Source organism: Notamacropus eugenii, chromosome 3, assembly GCF_028372415.1.
Source record: "Notamacropus eugenii isolate mMacEug1 chromosome 3, mMacEug1.pri_v2, whole genome shotgun sequence".
NCBI lineage: Eukaryota > Metazoa > Chordata > Mammalia > Diprotodontia > Macropodidae > Notamacropus > Notamacropus eugenii.
This window is the reverse complement of record NC_092874.1, coordinates 303,716,272-303,742,084: the sequence shown is the minus strand read 5'-3', so window position 1 is coordinate 303,742,084 and position 25,813 is coordinate 303,716,272. Positions and strand designations below refer to the sequence as shown.

The window sequence follows — 25,813 nt, the reverse complement described above, 5'->3', positions numbered from 1 at the left end:
CCGCCCCACCCCACGTGGGATTCCCTGTGCCCCCGGGCGAGCGCAGAGGTGACGGGTGGGACCCGAACCCACTCCCCCTCCAGAGCAAGCAGAGTTCGTGCGAAACGGGCAGTTTATTCCCGAGAAAAAGATCCCCGAGTAAGGGTCGGTGCCCAGGGGAAGGCGAGTGGGGAGACGGACTGGCAGGGATGGGAGTCCTCGGCTCAGCCCTGCATGGAGGGGGGCAGGATGAGCTCCCGGAGGCAGGGCTCGGGCAAGAAGGGCTCCGCGTTGGACAGCGTCAGGGCCCCCTGCAGCCTCCGCTGGTGGCTGGGACCCAGGCCTGGGCCCCGGTGGTGGATGCGAATCCAGGGTGTGCCTGGGCAGGAAGGGAGGCAGAGCTGTGAGTGAGCCCGCAGGAAGGCCACCAGCCCCAGTATACAAACCCAAGAGACCGCCCTGCGCTGCAGGAAACAGCGCCCCAACGGGGACCAAGCACTATCGGGGTGGGGGAGGTGCCTGCTTGGGGCCAGGCTGACCCAAAGGCCCTCTGAAGACGTCAGGAGATGACAACACGCCTGATGACAAGGCGTGCTCACACCAGCCCCCTCCCCTCCAGCCTCTAACGTCATTCCTCTCCATATGCTTCGATGAGGCTCAGGCCTCCCTGGACCTACAAGCGCCCCCACCAGCTTCAGGCCCCCCTGCTTCCACCCCGCCCTCCCCTAGCCTCCCGAGCCTTTTTTCTGGCTTCAGCTGCCCCTGGCACTAGTGGTCAGCCCTCCAGGACATCACAGTGACACTTAGCAAGTCACCTGCCCATTTCTTCATTGCTTCTGGGGGAATCTAAATACTTTGCTCCCTGTCTTAAAGGGCTGGGAACCCTCGAGACTCCGGAGTTATTTTTATTATGACTTTTTGTGCTTGGGCTTCAGAGATGCCAGGTGGTTCTCCAGCCTCCCTGACTCCTCAGCCTCTTCTGTGCACCTCCAGGCAGGCACCTGTCCATTTCTCCACTGACTCTTCCCTCCCTCTTTGCTCAGTGCAGAAGAAGGCTGACTCTCCAGTCCTGGTCTCACTCCTCAGCATCCCTCCAGCCCCAACTGACCCTGATCTCATCCGCTGCAGGAGTGTCTGCCTGTGGTCCTCACATTCACCCTCTCCCTTTGTGGTGCTAGCCTGGCATTCTCCTGTGCCCTCTGCTTGGTGTGTTCTCTCTTCACCTCCTTTAAAAGTCTAGCCTCCACAAAGACCCTCTCACCCCCAGGCTGGCCTGATCCCCAAGAACTGGACAAGAAGATGCATCCTTCATAGCCGGTCTCAATCTTCCCCTCCTCTCCTGGGGGTTCTTGAGACTGGGCCTGTCTTCTCTCTGCTCAGACTCTCCCTCAATGCCCAGTGCAGGACACTGTATGCAGCAAGTACTTAATATGTGTATGTTGAATTGAATTAGCTCAGAGTTATGAGGACTGCTTATAAATGCCAAGGAAGGCAGGAAAAGACCCTGAGAGGCAGACAGAATCTGGGGATGGGGGTGGGGCAAAGAAGGAGCAACCGAACCTGGTCACAAAGCAGAGGGTTTTGGGAGAGGATTTCTTCATAAGGAGGTGAATACTGGATTCTTCCTGAGGGGAAAGAGGCTTCCTTGTACAGAGATCAACACCAGGCTTAAGTAAGCACTGGGGTCAGGAGCTTCATGGAGAGGACAGTGTCACAGACCCCAGAGGGACAGAAGGAAAGCATGACCCCTGGGGACTCAGTGGGGAGAAGGCCAGGAACTGAGACTGGCATCAGACTGGCCAGGGATCAGCAGCCAGAGGCAAAGGTGGTAAAGGATCCCAGAGGGATATCAACCAAGTAGGATGTCTGTCAGTCCCCCTGGGCCTCAGTTTCCTCATCTGAAAAATGAGGGGATTGGGCCACCTGGGCTCTGAGGTCTAGATCTAGGACCCCAGAATACCTATGACTAAGGGGAGTCTGGAGGGAGGACAGATGGGAAGGACCTGGAGGAGGTTGCTGAGCAGTCAAGACCTCAGAGAAGGCCTGAGACAGTCTGGTGCCAGAAGTGGTTTGGTTCCTGTAGCTTGTGCTAAATGTCTTAGGGCCCCGAATGTGTGTGAGCATATGAAGGAAGCTGTACCGGGTACACTTGTAAAAAGCCTGCTACGCCACTCACGGTCTTAGCCTTTCCTGGAGTGTGAATGTTTGGAAGGAGGGTGGCTGGAACACACCTGGGCACCTCAGCTGCCTGGATAACTGGATGATCCTCTCTCTTTGTCCCTGTGTACCCCGTCCCCTCTCCCCCAATCTCTAGGGAGGGGCCTGGTCTCCTGCAGGAACATCCCTCCCGACATAAGGCCAAGGGTCTCACCTGCAATGACTCTTTGTCCTATGCTCACTAGCAGCTCCAGCCCCACATCATGGTGCAGGGGCTCTCCTGCTTTGTTCCGGCCAGCCCCCAGCTCATGGAGAACCTGGGCCAGGGGTAGTGCCTGGATCTTCTCCACGGTGCCTGAGGAAGGAAGTTTTAGGGTGTGTGTGGGAGGAGCAAAGGCAGTGATGGAAATGGGGAGCGGGGGCAGGGTGGGGAATGATGGGGCATGAGGGTGATCTGCACTAAGTATGGGTGTGTGCTTGTCATGGAGGGCCTGCAGGGGGCAGGGATGAGCCAGACCTTGATATTAGGGTTCTCCTCACCCTCTGAAGTTGTTTTCAGCTCCTCCTTGGTAGGGGCTGTGGGGAGCAGGCCTTGGCGCTGGGCAGGAGATCCTGAGCACAGGGCTTGGGCCAGGTTAGGTGCCACCCCCTGGGCCTCCAGCATGGCCTGAAACCGGCCCAGGGCAGAGCCATTGTCCAGTGTGGCTCCCACTTGAGCTGCCCCCTGGGCCAAGGTTGGGGCTTGTCCATTCAGCCACAACAGAGATCCTCCTGGGGATGGGTGTTAGGCAGGGCCAGTGAGCAGGTGGACAGAGAGAGCCCTTCCCTCTCCCCTTTTACCTCTGTCTCCCAACACACACCTAACTGGGTGATGAAGTCCCGTAAGTCCAGGGGACCATCTCCCTCCAGGCACTGTAAGGCTTCCTCTACTTCGAGCCCGTGGCCCACACAACGGCCCAGGGGACTGTCCATGGTGGTCAATGCAGCTGCCACCCGGATGCCCAGGCGGGCCCCCACTCCCACCTGGAGAGACCCATCCCATGGTCATTGTAAGGTGTGGACCACTTCAGGTTCACCATCTGGGCTGACAACAACTGCTCAGCCCTTAACGATATCCCGGTAGATGGTCACCAGTCTGCTCCCCTCAGCCTTTGCTTCCTTCCCCTCACCATCTTCTCGGCCACCTAGGCTAGAAGCCTCCTGGTCACATTGAACTCTTCTCTCTCCTTTATTTGCCACATCCAATCAACCATTAAGTCCTCCTGATTTACCTCCACAAATCTGTCCTTTCCTTACCGCCTCCCTCCCTTCTCTTCCCTTCTTTCTCTTCCTGTCTCCCTCCCCTTCTTTCTTTCCTCCAGTCTCCACCTCCCTTCTCCTCCCTTCCCCTCCCCTTCCCTTCCCTTCTCTCCCTAACCTTAACCCTCCCCTCCCCTCCCCTCCCCTCCCTTTCCCTGCCCTCACCACTCTGTCTCACACCTCCCTCCCATACCCTTCAGAGTCATCATCTACAGCCTTCACCCTTCTTCCATCCTACACCTTGAGGCTAACCTTCCTCGGACACATCTCACTTCATGTCAGCTAGTTCTTCAGTCTTCTTTCTCTGACACTTGTCAAGTCAACAAGCATTTATTAAGTGCCTACTGTGTACCAGGTTGGAGATACCAAGACCAAAAGTGTTGCTAGCTCTGGTCATCACAGAGATTAGATTTTTGAGGAGGGAGGGACAGAGCATAGACATGTATGTTTTGTCGGGGGCCTTTGCTAGGGAAGAAGATGTTGCCAAATGACTGTTGAGAATATTTCTGATGGGCTTTTTCCCCCATCTCATGTCTTTTTTCTCCTTAATTAAATGCTTTTTAAAAAATGGAACTCATGCTATTGTTTCTCTGTATAATAACCGAATTTCTAGTCCTAAGCTGACTTCAGAAATCCTCTGCTTCATGCTGGACCATGAGTTACAGCCCATGCTGGATGCACAGAGTAGAATTTGAGTCTGTGAAGCCTGGTCCATAGTATGGTCCAGCATATCTATTAGGCACCCACTGTGTGCCAGGGCTCTAGACAATGCTTCCTTCCTCCTTTAGAATTCATCTCAACAGACTGGCCTGTGACTATAACTTCTGCTTGTCCCTGGTTTGGAAAACTTTAAGCTCAAGAAACATCCAGATCTCATCAATTTCTGAGCCACTGATTTCCTGTTAGGAGAGTTTGCCAGATAATTTCATATTCTGAGTTTCTGCCCATATCCCCAAATTCCTTTGGATATGAATGAATAGGGAGTGGTGAGCAGCATATTTCGGTCTCCCCATGACCCGTGCTGACCTTACTACCAATCTCATTCTATCTCTTTGCTACACTTCTAGCTAATCACCCACTGCCGGCTAACTTAGGTAGTGAGCTCCCTGTCACTGGAGGTATTTGTGTAATGGGTATTCTAGTTCATAATACTGGTTGGCACAGAGGCTGCCAAAGTTCCTCCATCCAAGTCCAGGGGCATCCTGGGTCCTCACCTCACTGCAACCTGGCTTCCAGTCCTGCCACCCCTGATGGTGAACCAAAGCTTTTCTTGCTGATCTCTCTGCAGCTTTTGGGCCCATTGAGCATCTGCTCCTGAATTCTCTCTCCTGTCTCAGCCTCTGGGACTGTTCTCTCACAGTCTCCTCTTGCCTCTACCTTGTTCCATGGTCCCCTTTCCTGGCTTGCCATCTCCCTGCCTTTAAAGGACGGTGCCCTAAGCCTTCATCTCTTTCTCCTCTCTCTGATGGCTTAAACTGTCAGTCTGACCCCGCCAGACACACAGCTTCCCCTGCCTGCCTACTGGACCTGCCCACCCAGGGGTCCTAGTAGTACCTCCAGCTCACTGTGCCCTAACCCAGGGGTTTTTAACCTGGGTTCATAGACTCCCAAGTCGACCTGGGGATAGATTTCATGGAAAACAAATTGGAAAACAATTACATCCTTTTTTCTCCCTGACCTCTAACTGAAATGTAACATCTCCTTCAGTTGCAAATTTTTAGAAAGCATCATCCTGAGACAGAGTCCAGATACTTCACTGGGTTGTCAGTAGGGTCTGAGGTTCTGCTCCACAGTGACCTCATCAACCTCGCTCTAAGTGCCACAAATGACTCTTTTCCCGCTGAAGAACTGGTCCCCCAACCCTTGCTCCTCTTCCACATCCAATGGGCTGCCAAGTCCTAGGACTTCTGTGTTCCACACCATCTCTGGAACCCATTGACTTAGTATTATCTAGTATGTGCAGAGTTGCTGCATGTTGTCTGAGTCTGAGCTCTTTTTGAAGGCCAGGACCATGTTTTTGCCTTTTTTTGGGTCCTTAGAGATTGGAGTGCCTGGGACTCGGTAACTGCTTCATCCGTGTTTGCTGACTGACTGACTGAGTTACCTGCTTCTCCCTTTCCCACAGTTTTTGCTCCCATTCAGGTTTTCAATGCCTCTTCCCTGCAGGTAATGAGCATCTGATCTCTTTGCCTCTCCTCTCTCTCTCTTCCAAACTGGGAATGATCATCCCAAACCGTCACATCTATCAGGTCATTCTCCATTCACCCACAATGTCTGCATATTGCTACTGAATGGAGCCCAAGCATTTCCACTTGGCATTCAAGGCCTCCCATGCTGGTGCCAACCCCATCTGCCACCATTACCCTTCATTCCTTCTGTCCGTGTCCTGCCTGACTATTTCTTGCCCTTTCCCCCCTTGGTACTCCCCTCGTAGTCCCAATCCCAGGAATGCCCTTCCCTCTGCCACTGTCTATCAAAGTCCTACCTATCTATCAAAAGTCCTACCTATCTGGTGCTGAATGTTGAGGGAGGAGGGGAAGAGGAGGGGAAGGGGGAAGGGAAAAGGAATCAAGGAGAGGGGAATGGGAAGGGGGAAGAGAAGGGGAGAGGGGAGGGGGAGAGGGAAGGGGGAGAGAGGAGGGAAGGATAAGAGGGAAGGGGAAAAGGGGAGGGAAGGGTGGAGAATGGAAAGGGGAAGACAAGGGGCAGAGGGGAGAGATTCTCTCCCTCACCCATAGATGGTTTTTATTGTTTGAGCTGGCAGTTATGAAGTTAGTAAAAAATAAATTATAAAAACTGTCTGACTTCCAGGGCCCACAGCTCCCTCCCCCCTCCCCTAGGAATGGGTTGCTGATTCCAGAGTCCTAGGGAGGAAAGGTCCTGCAGGTGTACAATGAGCATTTGTGGGGCTCACACTCACTCACCAGGGCCTGGGCCAGCTCTCGAGCTCTTTCTTGGCTTGGGAAGATGGCTGCTTCCCCAAATTTCACATCTATCACCAGGGTCGAGAGTTGCTCCACGGCCTTCTTACTGAGGATAGAGGCTAGAGGGGGCAGAGAATGGGGCTTGGGTTAGAACCAGAGATCCCTGCAGAAGTCTAGCTGGAGGCCTGGAAGCATGGTGTGGCTCTAGTCACCTATGGTCAGGCTGTTCCTAACCAAGGTCAGAATGCTGGTGACCAGACTCCATCAGGGGAAGGGGGCAGGTCACCTGTGATGAGGGGGAGGCTGTCCACTGTGGCAGTCACATCCCGAATGGCATAAAGGACTCCGTCTGCAGGGACCAGCTCCTGGCTCTGCCCCACAATGCAGCAGCCTGCTTGCTCCAGCAGCTCCCGCATCTAACATCACAGTCAGTGAGGATCCCCATAAGTGACAACATGACCCAAATAATTGCCCCATCAGTCAATGACCTCCAGTGATTTTGGACCAATGATTTCTCCCATCAGTCATTTGACTTCCAATTACGAGTGCCCCACCCATTAATGACTGTTCATCAGGTTCACCCAGTCAGGGTCCTTTGTCCAATACCTGCTCTGGACTTTGCACCACTGAGAAGCCTGGGATGGCTTCCAGCTTGTCCAATGTGCCTCCGGTGTGCCCAAGTCCCCGACCACTGATCATTGGCACCTGTATGGGCAAGAGCACAGCCCCATCCCACCACCAAGGGCTGAAACCTCCCTGACCTCCCTCCTCCAGACTTCGGCTCTCATCTCTGGTCTGTGACTTGAAGGACATGTGTGGTCGTGTGCTCAGCCTGGTAGGTTCTCAGTCAGTCCACCCCCAACAATCCAGGTCCCTACCTTGAGGCAGCTTAGCCTACTCTGAAAGGCCAGTATCTGCCTGAGGTAGGGCAGCTCAGCTGGGGCTCTGAGCAAAGTTTAAGGGGACAATGGGGAGAGGGACCTGCAGCTATATCTTCTCCTTTCTCTCCTAGCCACCCCAGAGGGAGCGTGTGACCACTCCTTCCACCCCTAGGGACAGGGGTCAGGAGGTTGACCTTGCAGCCGCAGGCGGCTAGAGCAGGTGCCAAGATCAGGCTGACTTTGTCCCCCACGCCTCCTGTTGAATGCTTGTCCACCAGCAGCGGTCCCCAGGCCTCAGGCCACTGAAGCTGCCGTCCAGACTCAGCCAGTGCTCGGGTCAGAATCTCTGTCTCAGCCAGGTCCATGCCTTGCAGCCGGATAGCCATCAACATGGCACCTGCGGGCACAGAGAGAACCTGAAGGGGGAATAGATGCTGGGTGAGTGACTGGGGAGGTTGGGGTTGCGGGGGAGGTGTGTGGGCCTTTGGTCAGGGCTGGGGTGGTGACTCTGGGTTTTGGGGCAGGCAGAGTCAGGTGTGTGTGTGTGTGTGTGTGTGTGTGTGTGTGTGTGTGTGTGTGTGTGTATGTGTGTGTGTGTGTGTGTGTGTGTGTGTGTGTGTGTGTATTACCTATCTGTGCCTCCTGCACTGTTCCCTCCGTCACCCCTTGAACAAAGCTCCGAATCTCTGCCTCCTCCAGGCGATCCCCATCTCGCTTCTTCCTAATAAGCTCTGGCATGGATCTAGGCTTCTGGAGGCTGGAGTCTGGGAGAGGAGAGGGCTAAGTCAGAGGGGCCACTGGACACAGAGAAAGCACCCCAGAGCCTATGTTAGGGAGTCCCGGGAGGGGGCATGGCACATACATTCCCCACTCACCCATGATCTCCAAGACCCCCTCACCTGGCTCTGTCTGGTCTGTCGCTGCCATCCTTGGGTTCTGCTAGGAGGGAAAGTGGAAGGTATAGCCCCACTATCTGTCTTTCCTCTTTTGTCTCCTTCTATCACCATCCCAGTGCCTTTCTCCCTAGCCCCTCTTACCTGCTACCCCCTCCAGTGACAGTGTAACTGTTCTCCTTGTGTCCTCCTTGGGTCCCTGACTTGGACCACTGCCTCCTGATCAGTTTCTGAGTGACTGTCCCCTCCCACTCTCAGTCTCTAATTTTCTCTTTATTTCTAATTTCTGTCCCAGTCCTGATCTATTTGTACCTTCTTCTCCCACCCACCCTCTTCTCCTTTTCTCTTCGGTACCTTTGCTTTGTCCAGTCACTGTTTCAGGCTCAGTGGGATAACGGAGAGGGTGTGCCCCAGTCTGGATCAATCATGGTGCCTGGACTATGAGTAAAAAGGGGAAGTGTCCCAGGTTCCCAGAATTGGGAGGGGCCTCAGATACCTCAGCTTACACCCCTCACGTCCTCCAAGAAGTCTTCCTTGCCAGTCTTGTCACTTGACTTTGAATTTCCTTAGTTTGTGGTGAAATTCCAAGATATATGGTCCAGCACAGAGCACAGAAAAGTGTCTGAGCAGGAATTCTTTCTTCAATAATTCTTGCCTTTATATCTTAGTTTCATATTCCGATGTCCTCCAGAGGTTGAGCAATAGACTGACTGTGTCTCTTGGCAGAGGACTAGCCTAGCCCAGCCCAGTCCAGGAAGTCACAGGCAAGGCAATTAAAAAAAAAAATTTCATTAATTAATTCATTCAATAGATATTCATTTAAGCTCTTATGATATACTAAGAACCCTGGGCTGAACTGGGGGCAGGGATATGCTGGTAAATGTTTAACAACCAGCAGGGGAAAAAATACCTTTTCTCTAAAAAAAAAAAAAAAAAGTCCTCATATCATACTTTAAAAAAGAATGTTATTTTATTTTTTCTCAATTACATGTAAAAATGATTTTTAATGTTTATTTTAAAAATAATTTTGAGTTCCAAATTCCCTCCCTCCCCTTCCCCCAGGATGAGAAGGCAAGCAATTTGATATAAGTTATATACATATGCAATCATGCAAAGGATACTTCCAAATTAGCCATATTGAAAAAGAGAACACAAACCCAAAAAAAGAAAATAGTAAAAAAAAGTTTAGAAAGTGTGCCTTGATCTACATTTAGACTCCATCAGTTCTTTCTCTGGAAGTGAATTGTGTTTTTCTCTTAAGTCCTTCTGAACTGTCTCAAATCATTGAGAACAGTGAAGTCATTCACAGTTAATCATAGAACATACGATATTGCTGTCAGTACATATACTGTTTTGGTTCTGTTTACTTCACTTTGCATCAGTTCATGTAAGTCTTTCCAGGTTTTTCTGAGAGCAACCCACAAATATAACATTCCATCACAATCATATACCGTAACTTCAGCCATTCCACAGTGGATAGGCATCCTCTCAATTTTTTGCCACCACAAAAAGAACTGCTATAAAACATATCACACTTTCAAGTTTCATGTGAATTACTAACATTTTCTCAATCTCTTTCTTTAGTCTAGATGATTAACAAAGCAATGAAGCAAGCCTTTATTTTTAGCACTTACTAATTTCTGAGTTGTAAGTGTTCACACTGAACATTTCACAATTGGAGGCTCTAAGAGGAGCCAGGCTGGCTCTGGGTGGGAAAGCCCAGTTTGCCTAATGCCATCTCTTCCTTCCTGGAACTCACAGACCAGTAGCAGAATGAGGCACAAAGCCAAAGGACTAAAAAGCACCAGATAAAAGGGATCTACAAGGGATGAAGTTCCAGCATCAATACAAGGCAGAAAGGAAGGCTTCTGGGAGGTGGTGGCATTTGAGCAAGGATTTGAAGGAAAGCCTGGAATTCAAAAAAAGTCCAAGCATTCTGAGCATGAGGAACAGCTTAAGCAAAGACATAGAAGTGGGATGAAGTCCTTGGGGGATCAGACTGTGTGGAGAGAAATATTATGAGATAAAACTAAAAAGCTGAGGAGACAGAGGAGCTCGAAATTTTTCTCAGAAGACCGTGGAGAGACATTGAAGACTTCAAAGTTGTTAGAGACGATTCCACAGAAATCATGTGACACATAATTTATGAAACCTAAGGAGTCCTACTTGTCAGAAAGTCTCTAAACAAACTGGTTGAAAATGTGGTGGGGGGTGTAACTCAGAGGTGAGAACAGACATTCCTTTCTTTGTTCTCTGGGTAAACCTAGTGAAAACCTTTTCCTGTGTTAACAGCTCTTCATTAAGGATGAACAGGTGCCTTTTTCTGATGTTAGTAGTCCAGGAGACACAGGTATCCTGGGTTCAACTCTCTCTCTCTCTCTCTTTTTACCAAATAAAACTTTACTTAAAAAACATCAAGCTGCCCAAAGTAGTGGGCCTATGATCCTTGGAGGTTCCCCCCCCCAAATTTATTAATTTATTTGTTTTCAGTTTTCAAAATCACTTCCATAACTTCCAAATTTTCTCCCCTTCACTCCCTCCCCTCTCCTTTCCCAAGATGACACACAATCTTATATGGGTTCTATACATATACTCCTATTAAACACATTTTCACATTAGTCATGTAGTATAGAAGAATTAAAATGAATGGAGAAACCATGAGAAAAACAAAACATAACAAAGGAGAAAAGAGTCTGCTTCATTCTGTGATCTGACTTCATAGTTCTTTCTCTGGAAATGAATGGCATTTTGCATCATGAGTCCTTTGGAAATATTTTAAGTCCTTGCATTGCTAAGTCTATCAAAAACAGTCCTTGAACACTGTGGCTGTTGCTGTGTATAATGTTCTCCTGGTTCTGCTCATTTCACTCAGCATCAGTTCATATAAAGTCTTTCCAGGTTTTTCTGAAGTCTGCCTGTGGGTCATTTTTTATAGCACAATAGTATTCCACTACATTCATATACCACAACTTGTTTAACCATTCCCCAATTGATGGGCATCCCCTTGATTTCCAGTTCTTGGTGAATGGAATGAAGTTAGTGAAGACTTCTCAGTGCTTAACAAAAGATGGTTAGGCCTAAGTTTCAGTTTCCCAGAAATTGTATGCCACATCAACATAACACAGCTTCCCTTGGATTGCCATCACAACCTCCCCCTTGAACTCTTGGGTTGCCATACCAGCATAACACAACACCCCCTTGGGTTGCCACATCAACATCTACATCAACATAATGCCTATTGGTTATTCACAGGGTAGACTGTCGTGTTTAGATTGTGAGCCTGCCTCCCAGCCAATGGGAGAAAAAGACCAGTGGGGGTGGGGTGGGATCTGTGTTAGGGCTATATAATCTCTGTTTTTGCCTGTAATTGCCTCACTCTCCTGATTACTTATCAGAGAGGAGATGCCCTTTCTCATGAAATCATAATAAAATCTTGCTGCTTTGTTTCTACCTTGAGACGTCTCTTATTTTTATTTGAGTCGGTGGTCTCTGACCCACACATTGGCCACCACAAAAAGAGCTCTCATGCTCTGGAGATGATAAAATCTGAGTGATGCAGACATTCTGAGTTGCGATTAAAAGTATTTATGGCTTGTCATTCTTCTACCAAATAATACAAAGAAAATGAGGATGAATGGGGAGCACTGATATGTGGGAAGGGAAAATGTAAACAAGGGCAGAGACACATGTGTGTGGGGGTTTAGGTATTTTGGATAGGCTGTGAATCCTGAAATACCCAGCCAATAGGGAACAGGAGAGGGAAATTCGAATGGGGATAGGAATTAAAAGCTGTGTATTTGTCTATAACAAGTGTGCCCATCAGATTACCCTTTACTACAAAGGGCTGCCAGTCAAATTACCCATTGGCAAGAATGCTAAAATAAAAATCTTTCCCTCCCTGAATTCATTAATGGCCTTGTGGAGTTCTTGGTAAGACAATTGTTTCTTACAAAGCTGATATGATCAGGTGATGTTGGCAGGCTAAATTAGCCCCAGAGCCGCAGAAAGAGAAGGGACCTAAAGACACAAGTAGCTTGAGTGACTAATAGAAGCCTGTGAGTGTTGCCCTGGCTCATAAGATTGCAGATCTTACATAATACTGACAAAGGATACATCCCTCAAAGGAATTCTACTAACCCTGGTGTTTTGCCTTGTCTGTGTAGTCACTGGTGACTGGGCTCAGTCTAGACTGTGGCAGCCAGCTCCTTTGGTTCCCTGAGTTAAACATCAAGCCCCCTAGCATCTGGGGGCCATCTAAAGGTAGTCTATTACCTGGGACTCTGGTTCAAAGGTATGTGGCTTCATTTCTATGCTCCAGGGCTGGCAGGGAGGTGCAGGGAACCCAGCCAGGGCTCCTATCTTTTTTGGGCAAGTGTGTTCTCATGGTCTGTAAATGATCAATAAACCCTATACTTAGACTATTTTAGTGAACCACTTAGTGTCTCAGTTCCACAAAATCAATCAACTGGACAGTCCCTGACCAGATCTCCACAAAAGGCCATTTATTCTAGCAACAAGAGAAGAATGAATACTTTTGGATGATCTGGCTAAACTGGATCTTATGTGAAACTCTTCGGGGACCTGGTTTTTCTTGTACTGCTTCTGTGGGTGGGTTTATTTCTTCGTGGTTTGTTTGCTTTTTTTCCTGAGGTCATTTTCTTCATAATCTTCTGTCATTCTTTTCCACAATGTTTTGTAAATGAATTTGTACTCTAAAGAGGGTAGTTGGCTGGCGTGTCTTACCCTGACTTAGAGGGGAGATTATGTGTTTGTCAAAGCATTTTTAGGCTTATTTAGTACCCTTCCACTGTCAACCAATCAATATTTTATTAAGTGCCTATTAGGTGCCAGACTCTGTGCTAAGCACAGGGGATACGAAAGAGCAGTTCAGGAGTTTACAATCTTTTTTAAATTTTAAATTTTTTATTTTCAGTTCCAAATTCTTTTTTTCTTTCAACCTTCCCCACCTGCCCAATGAGAAGACAAGAAAAGCAATAACCATTATACATAAGAAGTCACGAAAAACGTATTTCCTGAATTAGCCAGGGTTCGAGTTGAGGGGAGGGGAAGGGGGGGAAGCAAGAAAAATAAATAAAGAAAAAGTCTTATTCAATCTGTTCTGAGTCCATCAGCTCACTCTGATCTCTTCACTCTCTGGAGGTGGCGAGCACTGTTCCTCATGAGTTCTATTGTTGTGGATTAGTCAGGGTAGCTAAGTCTTTCATAGATGATTTTGTTGCAATATTGCTGATACAGTGACTGTGGCGCTCACAATCCAGTAAGGGATACAATGTGGAAACAAATACACACAAAACCAGCTATATACAGGTTAAGTAGGAAATAATTAACAGAGGGAAGGCTCTATAATTCAGAGGGATTGAGGAAGGCTTCCTATAAAAGGAGTTTTTTTCTACCGATCAACTTTTCTGAAGAAAAAAAAATTAGTCTGAGTCAATGTCCTTTTTTCCCATTTTTTTTCTAGGGTTGATAGTTTGTTTAAAAAACCAAACAGTTTTGTGATACTGGAGCAGCAACATTATATTATCCTTTACCTTTCTTCTAATTCAGTATTTACTCTGACCTTTGCTCTAATTGATTGATGAGCTAATAATCTCCCATTTCCAGCAGATGTCGGAACAGGGAAAGCTGAGCATAGCAAAAAACTCATGGACTTTGGATTCAAAGGACCTGAGTTCAAATGCTGTCTCTGCCACTTAGTACAAGTGTGACCCTCCACAAGTTGCTTCATCCCCCTGGGACTCAGTTTCCTCATATAAGATGACCTCTGAGGTGCTTTCCAGCTCCGGATGCAGGATAAAGGGAAAGGGTCACTACAGTGACTATTCCTCGTACTGGGCATGACTGCAGTGGTGAGCTCAGAGTCCCTCTGTCTCAGTTGGGATCCTCAAACAACATCATGTCACTACTTCTCCAAAGCTCAGTTTTCTTGTCAGTAATTTGGGAATAATGCTGCTAACACTATCCTACCTCACGGCACTAGGAATTCTTTATAAATCTTAAAGGATTTTGAGACATAATTATTACATGTTAAGCTACCTCAAACTAATAGTTATGTTGCCTGGGGACAGAATCTGTTTGAGTCTTTGTATCCCCAGTATTTAGTACAATGCCTTGCACATGGTAGGCACTTAATAAATCTTTGTTTGATTAAATCAGTTTAAAATGTCTATACATACAGATGCCCAAAGTTCAGGTGACCAATGGAAGCCACTGAAGATATTAATGGAAGGAAGACACTTTAAGGCTTAGTGGGATGAAAGCCATGCCAGGAGCACAGCCTTGAATGGATGTGTGTGTTTGTCCTTTGTTGCTGAAGAAGATCATGCCATCAGAGAAATGATGACATGACTTGCACTTGACTTAATTTTGAGTGAGGGAGGGCTGTTCAGGTCACCAGCCTCACTTCTCCTCCAGAGCCATCTGAATCCAGTGACCAGATATTCATTGGGATGACTAAAGATGACCCAGGATGAGGCAATTGGGGTTAAGTGACTTGCCCAAGGTCACACAGCTAATGAGTGTCAAGTGTCTGAGGTGAGATTTGAACTCAGGTCCTCCTGACTCCTGCACTAGTGCTCTATCCACTGCACCACCTAGCTGCCTCTATTATTCAAAAGAAAGAGAGGATAGATGTGAGGGAAGATTAAGAAGGTATATGACCCAAAGATCCAACTGTGGGGATAAGAACTCATATAACAAAAACTGCTGGGAAAGCTAGAAATTAGTCTGGCAGAAACTAGGTAACTTGCAACATATACCAAGATAAGCTCCAAGTGGGTACAGGATTTAGACATAAAGCAAATTAGAGGAGCTTGGAAGAAATTACCTGTCAGCTCTATATGGATAAAGGAAGAGTTCATGAGCAAACAAGAAATAGAGCAATTCATAGGTGCTAAAACAGATAACTTTGATCACTTAAAATTTAAAAGTTTTTCACAAACAAAACAAATGCAACTAAAATGAAAAGAGAAGCAAGAAGTTGGGGAGGGAATCTTTGTAGCAAATTTCTCTGATAAAGATTTCATTTCTAAGATATGTAGGGAACTGAGTCAAATTTGTAAATCTAAGTCACATTTCCTAATTAATAAATTATCAAAGCATGTGAACAGGCAGTTTTCATAAGAAGGAACCCAAGCTATCAACAGCCTTGTGAAAAAATGGTCTAAATCACTAATAATTAGATAAATGAAAATTAAAACATCTTTGAGGTACCCAATTCATACTCTTCAGATTGGCAAAGTTGACAAAAATATAAAATAAGAAATGCTGGAGGGAATAAGGAAAAACAGGCACATTAATGTACTATTGGTGGAGCTGTGAACTGACCCAACCATTGTGGAAAGCAATTTGAAACTATGCCCCCAAATCCATTAAAATCTGCATGCCCTTTGTCCCAGTGATACCTTTACTGAATCAAAGAAAGAGGAAAAGGATATGTAATATATATCACCAAAAAGAGAATTATATCTTTTTCTTCCCTTCCCTTCTCTTTTTCCTTTCCTTTCCTTTCCTTTCCTTTCCTTTCCTTTCCTTTCCTTTCCTTTCCTTTCCTTTCCTTTCCTTTCCTTTCCTTTCCTTTCCTTTCCTTTCCTTTCTTTTCCTTTCCTTTCCTTTGCTTTCCTTCCCTTCCCTTTCCTTTCCTTTCTTTTCTTTCTTTTATGGATATGGTCAATGTGGAATTTATTTTGCTTGACTACATATTTGTTATGGGTTTTGTTTTTCTTACCTTCTCATCATGTATGGAAGGTGGAAGTGAGAGGGAGACAAGTCAGATGTGAAAATAAAATAAAGTTGAATTTTAAAAAGAGTAGGTGTGTATAGATGGGTTAACCAGGAAAGGGGGTAGAGGTAGGAAAGAAAAATGCTGGAGAACATTTGAGTAAAGAGCTATGGTGGGAGAAAAAGAAGTATTTCTTGTCATCAGAGTATATTAGTGACTACCAGTACAGAAGGAGGAAATAGAGAATTTTTGGGAAGGAATCATAAGCCTCCCACAGAGGCATGATGCAGTAGAGAGGGGAATCTTCAGTTGTCCCGATATGGCTAAGGTTGCTGCTCTGTCTGTATGCTCAAAGTAGAGAAGCTAACAACTTCTTGACCTTCTTTGAGATTTCTTTCCTTCAAAAGTTGAAGAAAACAGCATGGGAAGATTTAATCATTCTTTTCTCCCCCCAATCTAGATCTGTGGATTTTTTGTTGTACAGGAGATGTTATTCTGTAATTGATCCTCTCTCATAGGGAAGAACTGATTGTTGATGTGGAAATCATGGAAACTCTGTGGGGAAATGACCAATTTTTCCTAGAGTTTGTGACATAGACAAGGAAAGTCAGGTAGAATCTGATGTGCACCCTAGGTTATGTGAGATTCAAGTGTTCACAGAGGGGCAATCCCTTGAACCAAAATTTTGTAGGGAAAGTTTACCCAAGGAGGTATGGGTGACTCTGAAATCATAAGGGAAGTAATTCCAAGGAGGAAGAAAAACAGGATTTACCTGAGAAGACCAATGTGAGTAAGCAATGAAGTCACCCACTGACTTAACTTGTAAAATAAATGGTGGAAGATGGACACATGGGCAGATAACAGAGGGCAAATACAAAAGCCCAGCAAAGGTCTGTAACAATGAGGGAAGAAGTGATCAGAGACTGGAGGGGGAAGCTGAGGACACAGAAGAGAGTTTATAGGAGGGAAGAGAAGAGAGTCACTCCTGAGACAATGATAACTGTCGACAGGAAAGAAATGAGAACTGCCCAATTCTTCTTTTCCTTCCCTTCTTGTTGTGTATTCATGCTTTGTTGCCGAAGAAGACTATGCCATCACAGAAATGATGACATGACTTGCACTTGACTTTGCTTTTTTTGATTGAGAGATGACCCAGGATGAGGCAATTGGGATTAAGTGACTATGCCCAAGGTCACACAGCTAGTGAGTGTCAAGTGTCTGAGGTGAGATTTGAACTCAGGTCCTCCTGACTCCTGCATTGGTGCTCTATCTACTGCACCACCTAGCTGCCCACTTCTTTCTTGTTACTAAGCTGGTAGATGAAGTACTGCTGTAGGTATAGTTTACTCAGATCTTCCACCCAGAACTGACTGAGATCCTGCGATAGTTAGAGAACTAGTCCTGAAGTCAAGAAGACCTAAGTTCAAATGTGAGTTGATAAAATGAGATGATATTTGTAAAGTGCTTAGCCCAGTACCTTCCCTAGAGATCCTTAGATGCTTAACAAATTCATTTTTCCCTCTCCCATTGAGGATCTCATACTACTCCTGCAGAAAAGTGGAGGAGATATGATCTATGGTATCAATTTCAAACAGAAACAGTAAACTGCATATTGACTTAGGAAACCCTAAATTAACATTATTTTTGATGTATTGTTTTTATTTTGTTAAGCTCTTTCCAAATATCTTTTAGTCTAGTTCTTCAGAACTGGGAAGGTTCTGCAGGTCACTTGCAGCCAACGGCTGTGAATTGGACACTTTTGAGGAAAAAGGACAGTGAGAAAGAGTTGGACCTGGTTGAATGGTTGGACTCTGAAGAGCTCCATAGACGAGAGCACAAGCCTGAGTCTAATGAGTGGCAATTTAATAGAGATAAGTGGAATGTAACCCAGCTTTCAGGACCCCCCAGAAATGGCCTGGATAAGGGATAGAGGGTACTAGGGAATGTGTTCTGGCACACAACTCTCATTTCCTTTGCTTCTTAGCATCTTCTGTCCAGTCCTTTTACAGACTTTGGGAAAGAGAGACACCATCTCCCAAACTCTGAGTTGGGTGTTCACCTCAGGCTGCTAGAAGCAGACAGTGGGGCACTGAGTGAGAGCTGGCACTATCTATGAGACTGTCCATAGACCTAGAGCAGACTGGGGGAGACAGAGACAGAGCAGGCTTAAAACTGAGGCAGAGGAGCAGAGAATGAAAGCTGCTGCACCTGTGGGGAACAAGACTAGGAGAGCCAAGTAGGGTCATGGTGGGAGAGCATGTCCAATACCTCCACTTTCCTGCTGTCTTCCCTTTGTTTCTCCACTAACTTTAAAGCTACCCAATTCTCTCCTCAGACCGTCTGGGCAGCAGGCTCAACCAAGCCACCCAATGGTGAGGTTTGCTTTGGGAAAACTCTCCTCTTACTGCTTCCTTGACCTCCATTTTGGCTCCCCTACAGCTTCTTTGTGCGAAGTTGTCTCCATTGGACTGGGAAGACCCTGAGAGGGGACTAGAGTTTTACTTTTGTATGCTCAGTGCTTAGCACAGGCACATGGCAGGCACTTAATAAATGATTGTTGACTTCTTTTAATACTGTGCTACTTACTTTAATTAATATTGAATCAATATTGGGTGCACTAGGTGGTGCAGTGGATAGAGCATTGGACTTGGAGTCAGAAAGACCTGTGTTCAGATGTGACTTCAGAAACTTCCTATCTGTGTGCGCCTGGGCAAGTCACTTAATCCTGCTTGCCTCAGTTTTCTCATCTGTAAAATGACCCCAAGAAGGAAATTACTCCAGTAACCTTGCTAAGAAAACCCCAAATAGGGTCATAAAGAGCCAGATGCCACTGAAATGACTGAACAATGAAGAGTAACTTGATAAACGACATAGCCAGTAATAATGAATTATTAAATCCTATGAATTAGTTGTGAAGGGAGGGTAATTCATTAATTGAGGGAGATCTTGTATTTGAGGGGCAGATTATGGGAGGTTACAAAGCCAGCTTCAGCATCGGAAAGACTGACCCATACTGGTTATGTGACTCTGACACAATGATTAGAGTGCTGGGCATGAAGTCAGGAAGATCCGAGTTCCAATTCTGCTTCAGATACTGAGTGACCCTTGGGCAAGTCACTTAACCTATTGCTGCCACAGTATCCTCACCTATAAAATGGGGATAACAATAGTGCCCATATCAGAAGCTTTGTGAGGATCAAAGGAAATCATAGTTCTAAAGTGCTTTATAGGCTAGTTACAACAGCAGCAATGCTATTTGCTGTTACATTGCTTCACCCCTCAGTGCCACAGCTGACTCTAAGACTTGAAGTTGCTGAGAAAGTGCTGCCATGCATTGGTGGAGAAAATCCCTTGGGAGAAGCTCTGCAGACCAATAAAATCATAGACCACATTCAAAGAAATAAACGCCAGATGAGGGCTTGTATGATTATGATTATGTATGATATGATTATATATATTAGTCAAAAGATATGAACAATCAGTTGTCAAAAGACTTGCAAAGTATTGACAACCACATGAAAAAATGCTCCAAATCACTATTAATAAGACAAATGCAAATCCCAACTACCCTGAGATTTCACATTACACCCTGCAAATTGGAAAAATTACCAAAAAATAGCAACCATTAATGTTGGAGGGGTTGTGTAAGGATAGGTACACTAAAATTGTTGGTGGAGCTGTGGAATGGTACAATCATTCTGGAAAGCAATGGTATTATGCAAATAAAGTAACTAAAATGTCCATATCCTTTGAACCAGAGGCTCTATTACTGAGCTCATACCCCAAAGAAGCCATTGATAGGAAGAAAATTCTCATCTAAACTAAATTATTTATAGTAGCTCTTTTTGTAACAGCAAACAAAGAACTGGAGATCTGGTAGATGCCCATCAGTTGGAGGGTGGCTCAACAAATTGTTGTACATGAATATAATGGAATGCTACTCTTCTGTAAGAAATGTGTGTGATGCATACAGAGAGTCATGGAAAAAACTACATTAACTGATGCAGAGGGAAGTCAGCAGAGCCAAGAAAACAATCCACACAGTAACTACAACCACAGAAATGGGAAGAAATATGACACACCAAAAGAAAAATCAAAAGTAAATTAGCAAAATTACAAAGCTCAAGCAGAACTGAAATGAAGAGAGAAGACACCTCAAACCTACTTCTACATGGAGATGGGAGGTCCACAGGTGTTACACATGGCACATATTTTTGGACTTTTTCCTATGTATCGATCAATTCTGCTGATTTGTTTTTTCCTCTCTTAAAAATACTCTGTCATATGGGATGACTCTGGGAGAGGAATGGTTACTTGGAATAACTATTGCCATAGTAACATATGTAACATTGCCATGTAAGACACAAAATACTAATAAAAATTTTAAAAATACATGCTAGATTGTATATTGTCAAGTCTGAACCAGAGACCAGAACTATGATGAAGTTTCAGAAGCAGATTATTCATGGGCAGTCAGTGTGCTTTTAGTGGCCAAACAACGTCCTTTATCTCCCTCTGTGGGATATATGATTGACTGATGGTTACTTGTTTCTGTAAGAGCATAATGTAGGGAAACCAATTCAGGGTAGCTCTATATACTGCATTTCAAACATTTAGCACACATTCCCCACCCTATTGTAATCAAGTCTTCTATTCAGGTTCCAAAAAACTGACTTCACAAATGTGACTCGGGAAAGGTATGGTTAGATAGCAGTTTATTGAGGAGAAAGATCTGAGGGGTTTAGTGGGCAGCAAGCTTGACGGTATTGTGGCAGTTAGAAAAACCTATGGGATGATCTTGGGCTACGTTGAGAGGTGAGCTTCCAGGAATAAGGAGATAAGATTCTCTCTGTCCTTTTCCCTAGTCAGACAACCTCTGGTATATTGTGTTGAAATTTATTTATTTTTTCAACCCAAACGTAAGACTTCACATTTCTCTCCATGAAGAAAAAAATAACAGGAAAAAAACATTGCTAGACTCAGTCCCATGTTCTAGCTGGTGAAGAGAGCCTGTTAGGGTAAAACTCTTGTTCCCTCTCATCCAAAACATTCCTCTTCTCTCCAAGTTTTGCATCTTTAGCAGATTGGTTGAACATTCCTTTATCCAAGTCCCTAATAGAAGAGCTGTTTAGCATGAATCTATGGACTGGCTGGTTTTGCAATCATTTTACAAAGGAGTAAATTGGGATTCCAAGGCAGGAAATGATTTAGCTAGGGTTCTACAATTAGTAAGCAGCAGAGCATGAGTTTACATCCAAGACTTTTGAGACAGAGACTAGTGCACCCTTTGCCCAGCAGCTCTGCTGCTGGGTCTGAGTCCTGCTGAGAACTGAATGCTGGAAACAAGCTCCACTGTTTCGAGGATATGGAGGGGCAAGTGGACGGGCTGGGTTCAGCCCAGCCCTGTTCCCAGATGTCCCTGGTTTTCCCCGATGATTCATCACCAGTGTTACTCATGTAACTGAGGTCATTTGTGTTCCCTACTGGTAGGCTACTTGTGCTAGCAGAGACAGTGGGGTTGTGGCTGGAGACTGGACTGTCCCACAGGGTGACTCTTTGGGTTGGCCCCCAGCCTAATAGGACTGCCTTGTGCTATTCCCTAACTGGCCTACTAGGTGGGCTAACTTCCCCTTTTTCTGAACAGAAGACTAAGCCTTTTGTAGAAAGAGTTGCACAAAAGGCTCTTGTACCCTTAGCACCGTGTTAGACAAAGAGCAGGCACCCCAGATTCTCAGGATCTTAGAAGTGCAGCCTCGCTCCAGGGCACTAAAAGACCCTAAGGATAAGTATAATAATATGTGTATAGAGCTCCTGGATTTGAAAAATGCTTTGCTCACAGTGGAGATGGTGCTGGGTTATTATCTCCATTTTACCAAGAAAGAAACTGAGGTAAGTGTCATATAAGGATTGTTAGAAGTGTGATGGAAACCCCAAGACAAAGCCCTCAAGTCCTTTCCCGTGGGGAGCCCTGCCTCCCGCTCTGACTCCCTACCCTCTGGTCTGATAGTCTTTATGGTAAACACACAGCCAACTTATCAAAGAAACCCAAAGGCCATTCTGGGCCAGGGTGGGACTGAGGGACACAGTAGGGAAAGGAGAGCCACAGGGGAGGTTTTAGCTCCTCAACTCCCCCACCCCAGCCCTTTGCTAGACTCAAGACTCCCTAATTGGACTCTCCAGTTTGCATGTGGATGGGGCCAAGGCCTGAGTCACGGCCCGAAATGTATTTCTTTCCCCTCCTGGGCCTGGCAGGTCCTTGGGCTGATAGGAGGTCAGCTAGCTCAGGCCGAGGGAACAAAGGAGCAACACATAGAGGTCGAGGTTTATTTCCGCATGGGGCCACAGGCACACAGACAGACAGACAGACAGATAGACAGGCTCAGGCTCTAGCTGCAAGGGCGGTCGGGGCACAGCTGCCCCGGACTTGAGAGAAAGGGGAGTATACTCTGTGGCCCGCCGGGGGCCTGCTTTATGCCGAGGAGAGGGAGGCGGCAGCCACTGCCACACACGAGGACGCTCAGAGTGATGGGGGCAGCCGGACACGTGAACAGAGGCCGGGCTGGGCCAGGAGGCTTTATGGGACATATCTTTGTGGGGTCTCGCCTGCCCGGCCTCGCAGGGATTAATCCTGTGGATCCACGATTAGCGGAGCCTCGTATTGAGAGTGACGGATCCCAAAAGAGGGACCAGGCGCTTGGCGACACTGCAGGGAAGAGGGAGCTGAGCACAACTCCCCCACCACCATGACCCCCTTGCCAGGCTCCGAGCCCCCTGGGCCCTAGGAGAGTCTCGAAACCTTTCTCCCATTCTCCCATCTCTCTGAGTTCTCTTGGGGCAGTGGCTGGGGATCCCTCTCGAAGCCTCCTAATCTTCCCTGAATATTCCATCTCTTTGAGCACCCTACTTGTTTCCGAGTCCTCTGCTGTCTCCTGCATCTCTTGCTTTGTCTCTATCAATAGCTCTCTCTCTCTCTCTCTCTCTCTCTCTCTCTCTCTCTCTCTCTCTCTCTCTCTCTCTCTCTCTCTCTCTCTCTCTCCCCCTCCCTCCCTCTCTCTCCCCCTCCCTCCCTCTCTCTCTCTCCCTCCCTCTCTCTCTGTCTCTCCCTCTTTGTCTCTTTCAATAGCTCTCTCTCTCTCCCTCTCCCCCTCCTCTCTTCCCCCTCTTTCTCCCTTGTCACTACATTTGTCCCCCCCAGTCAGCTGTTTCCCGCCCTCAGCTTGATATCCCCAGTCCCCACCTTGTGAGGATAAGGGTAGTAGGCTGCCGGACCAGGTTTCACCGAGTTGTCCTGCGGCAGGGAGGTGCGAGGCTGCATCGTATACTGTGGGGCCTTGGTCTTGTACACACCGGGATTCACCTCATGATAAGCACAGGGGCCTGGGGTCTGCAGGGACCGGGGTGTGACCTTTCAGATCTTCCCGCTTGCGGGTCATTCTCGCTCTCTCCTTTCCTCTCTTCCTTTCCCTCCACCCCTTCCATTTGATCCCGCCACGCCCGGTGCGGTCCGCCTACCGCCCCACCTTGCTCAGATCTTGGTAGAAGCCGCCCACAGCACTTCGACCACTGATGGAGTAAGTGGGAGCCGAAACCTTATGGATCAGACGGCAGCCGAAGAGCGAAGGAACAGTATAGGCCGCCGGGCCTTGGGCACAGGGAGGGCGAGGAGAGCGGTTTGGATCGAGGAGGTGAAGGTGGGGAAGAGCAGTTCCCTGGCTCCTGGGGTGGCAGGTGGGGCTAATGCCCTTCTAATACTCTCCTTGAACCTTTAAGGACTTTCTTTAAGATCATCAGACCCCTAACCTTATCCTTTCATTGTACAACTGTGAAACTGAGGCCCAGAGAAGGAAAGGAACCTGCCCAAACTCCCGTGTGTGTGTGTGTGTGTGTGTGTGTGTGTGTGTGTGTGTATTTCCTCAGAATTTAGGTGCTGTTCCAGACCAGTCTGGAAGGCAGGTTAGGGGCTCACCGGGGGTCCGGTCTTCCTGCAAGTCTTTGGTACGGCCAGCCATAGAGTGCCCTGGGGCTTTGGGAAATGTGAGGTGGGTGGCTCGCTCTGGAAAGTAGCGACCTGTAGAAAGGAGGGCTGCGGTCGGTCCCTGGGTGGCATGGTTGGAAGGCCTGAGTTGGGGCTTCTTCAAGTGGGCTGTGGGAGCCTAGGGGACCCTTGGGCCCTAGATCCATGGGTCATGGGGGCCAGAAAAGGGAGGCTAGGGCCTGAGTGCCGTCTTGTTCGGGTGCCACTGAGATGCCAAGGCGGAATCTAGATAGGTTGTCCGAGTCAAGAGACCTTAGGGCTGTAGGGGTGTTATCCTCCTCAGTGAGGGTGGAGCAGATCCTCCCTCTGTCTCCACGTCCAATCGGGAGGAATTAAAAAGGCTAGGGATTCTGGGGGAAATCAGGACCCAGACAGGAGATTCCGAGCCAAGCTATTGAGGGAAAGGATAGGGGTGGGGGGCGGCGTCGGGTTTAGGTTTGGGACCCTGCACTGGGTGGGATGAACTCTCCGCTTGGGTCCTCTCTGACCAGGGCCCGGAGTTCGGAACAGGCGGCTATCTCGGGGTCTCCCGTAAATAGAGAAGGCGGGCCCGCCTTCTGGGCCCCGAACTGTCATGCGCTGAGGGATGAGGTGCCCAGGGCCGGGGCCACAGGTGACACTGTGTGCGGGGATCCTGGTGCCGAACGTATAGGCAGGTGCTCGGAAACGGGATGGGTCGTGCATCTTATAACCTGGGGGAAGGAGCGAAACAAGGGCGGAAGGCGACGCAGAGTTCGGTGGGGGAGTTCACCCCCATTCCCTGCCCAGACCTCCCATCTATCTTCCAGGCTCCCCAGGACTCCGCAGAGTTAGAAGTTCTCTGCCCTTTGGTACACAGGGCTGGGTCCTCTCTCCCTCCGAACATCCCCGTCCCCCCACCCTGGACGTGCCATACCGGTGCTCGGAGGCAGCTGGTACTTGGGCCCAGGACCACTGTAGAGTGCTGCAATGGGGCCCCGGGGACGGTGGGGCCGCCAAGAGCCCACCCACAAATTGTTGTCCATCCCGGACTTTGGACGAGGTTTTCGGCACCTGAGAGCCAGAAGATGCAGTCGAGGCTACCCCTGGGAGCCCGCAGCCCTGTTGCGTGCTGGTGGCATTTGGCCTCCAGGGTTGTAGCCGCCAGATCGGCCACGCCTCCGGCCGGTCTCCGAGATACCGGGACAACAAACAGAGAGACCTTTTAGTGGGGAAGAATTTGGCGGGGGAACGACGACCAAGGTCACCCCGCCTCCAGAGGCCAAGGGCCTCAACGGCCTCGCCCCCATTTGCCCCCCAAAGTGGCAAGAATCAGGGTGACAGAGAGGAACGTCAGGAGATTCGAGGGGAATCAGTGAGGAGTTTGAGCTTGGTAATGAGGGGGATCCGAGTGGATCAATGAGAGGTTTGGGGGTTCACAGTGAGGGCCTTTGGAGGAGTCAGTGAGAGATTTGGGGTGCTGAAAGGAAATCTCGGCCTTGAGGCAATTATGCAGACACTAATAACTGGGGGGGAAAGAGAAAAGGGGGGAAAGTAGAAGACCGGCAGCGACCTCTGGGCCCACACTCACCTGTTTCGTCCCCAGCGGAGCGGTGGGGAGGAGCCTGAAGAAGCAGCGGCTCAGAAACAAAACGACCATCCCGGTGGGAGGCCCCGGTCCCTTAGGGCTAGCCCCCGCTCCGCCCCCTGCTCCAAAGCCCCGCCCACAAGCCCTATTGTGGCCCCGCCCCTCATCCTCATTGTGGCCCTGTTTGCTCCGAGAGCTAGCCCTGCTTCCCCCGCAACTCCCCCTGACACACACACTGCCACCCACCCCAACCTTTGTTTCACCACCGCTTTCCGTGGGCCTGGAAACTGGTCGGAGCCCAGAGTTGGACTGGACGCTTGGCTTCCAATCGTGGCTCTGTCCCTGACAGGCTGTGAGA

General features: G+C 47.9%; 2 protein-coding genes and 1 long non-coding RNA gene across 13 annotated transcripts; 1 reads left to right on the top strand and 2 right to left on the bottom strand.

Moving 5' to 3' along the window:
- Nucleotides 1–94: 94 nt before the first annotated feature.
- Nucleotides 95–8,833, bottom strand: TYMP (thymidine phosphorylase). 9 transcript variants are annotated; one of them, XM_072596422.1, is made up of 11 exons: nucleotides 8,630–8,833; nucleotides 8,140–8,179; nucleotides 7,870–8,004; nucleotides 7,435–7,637; nucleotides 6,966–7,064; nucleotides 6,646–6,775; nucleotides 6,360–6,478; nucleotides 2,997–3,159; nucleotides 2,677–2,907; nucleotides 2,351–2,491; nucleotides 95–358 (listed from the first exon to the last, which is right to left on the bottom strand). In XM_072596422.1, exons 2-11 carry the CDS (start codon nucleotides 8,165–8,167, stop codon nucleotides 204–206), a joined length of 1,404 nt encoding a protein of 467 aa, XP_072452523.1. In that variant the 5' UTR covers nucleotides 8,168–8,179; nucleotides 8,630–8,833; the 3' UTR covers nucleotides 95–203. The 9 variants fall into 9 exon arrangements, with proteins under 9 accessions (XP_072452523.1, XP_072452515.1, XP_072452517.1 ...); XM_072596414.1 differs by lacking the exon at nucleotides 8,630–8,833 and adding an exon at nucleotides 8,488–8,617 and having other exon boundaries at nucleotides 8,116–8,179; XM_072596416.1 differs by lacking the exon at nucleotides 8,630–8,833 and adding an exon at nucleotides 8,488–8,617 and having other exon boundaries at nucleotides 8,116–8,176.
- Nucleotides 7,560–11,583, top strand: LOC140496550 (uncharacterized). Its single transcript, XR_011964292.1, has 2 exons — nucleotides 7,560–7,678; nucleotides 9,718–11,583. It is a non-coding gene; the product is annotated as an uncharacterized lncRNA (long non-coding RNA).
- A 10,601-nt stretch (nucleotides 11,584–22,184) lies between these two features.
- On the bottom strand, nucleotides 22,185–25,551 carry CIMAP1B (ciliary microtubule associated protein 1B). 3 transcript variants are annotated; one of them, XM_072596409.1, is made up of 7 exons: nucleotides 25,459–25,551; nucleotides 24,805–24,941; nucleotides 24,398–24,601; nucleotides 23,841–23,942; nucleotides 23,395–23,516; nucleotides 23,112–23,258; nucleotides 22,185–22,577 (listed from the first exon to the last, which is right to left on the bottom strand). In XM_072596409.1, the coding sequence occupies exons 2-7, from the start codon at nucleotides 24,911–24,913 to the stop codon at nucleotides 22,497–22,499; spliced, it is 765 nt and encodes a 254-aa protein (XP_072452510.1). In that variant the 5' UTR covers nucleotides 24,914–24,941; nucleotides 25,459–25,551; the 3' UTR covers nucleotides 22,185–22,496. The 3 variants fall into 3 exon arrangements, with proteins under 3 accessions (XP_072452510.1, XP_072452508.1, XP_072452507.1); XM_072596407.1 differs by having other exon boundaries at nucleotides 24,805–25,057; nucleotides 25,459–25,525; XM_072596406.1 differs by having other exon boundaries at nucleotides 24,805–25,089; nucleotides 25,459–25,516.
- Nucleotides 25,552–25,813: the final 262 nt, after the last annotated feature.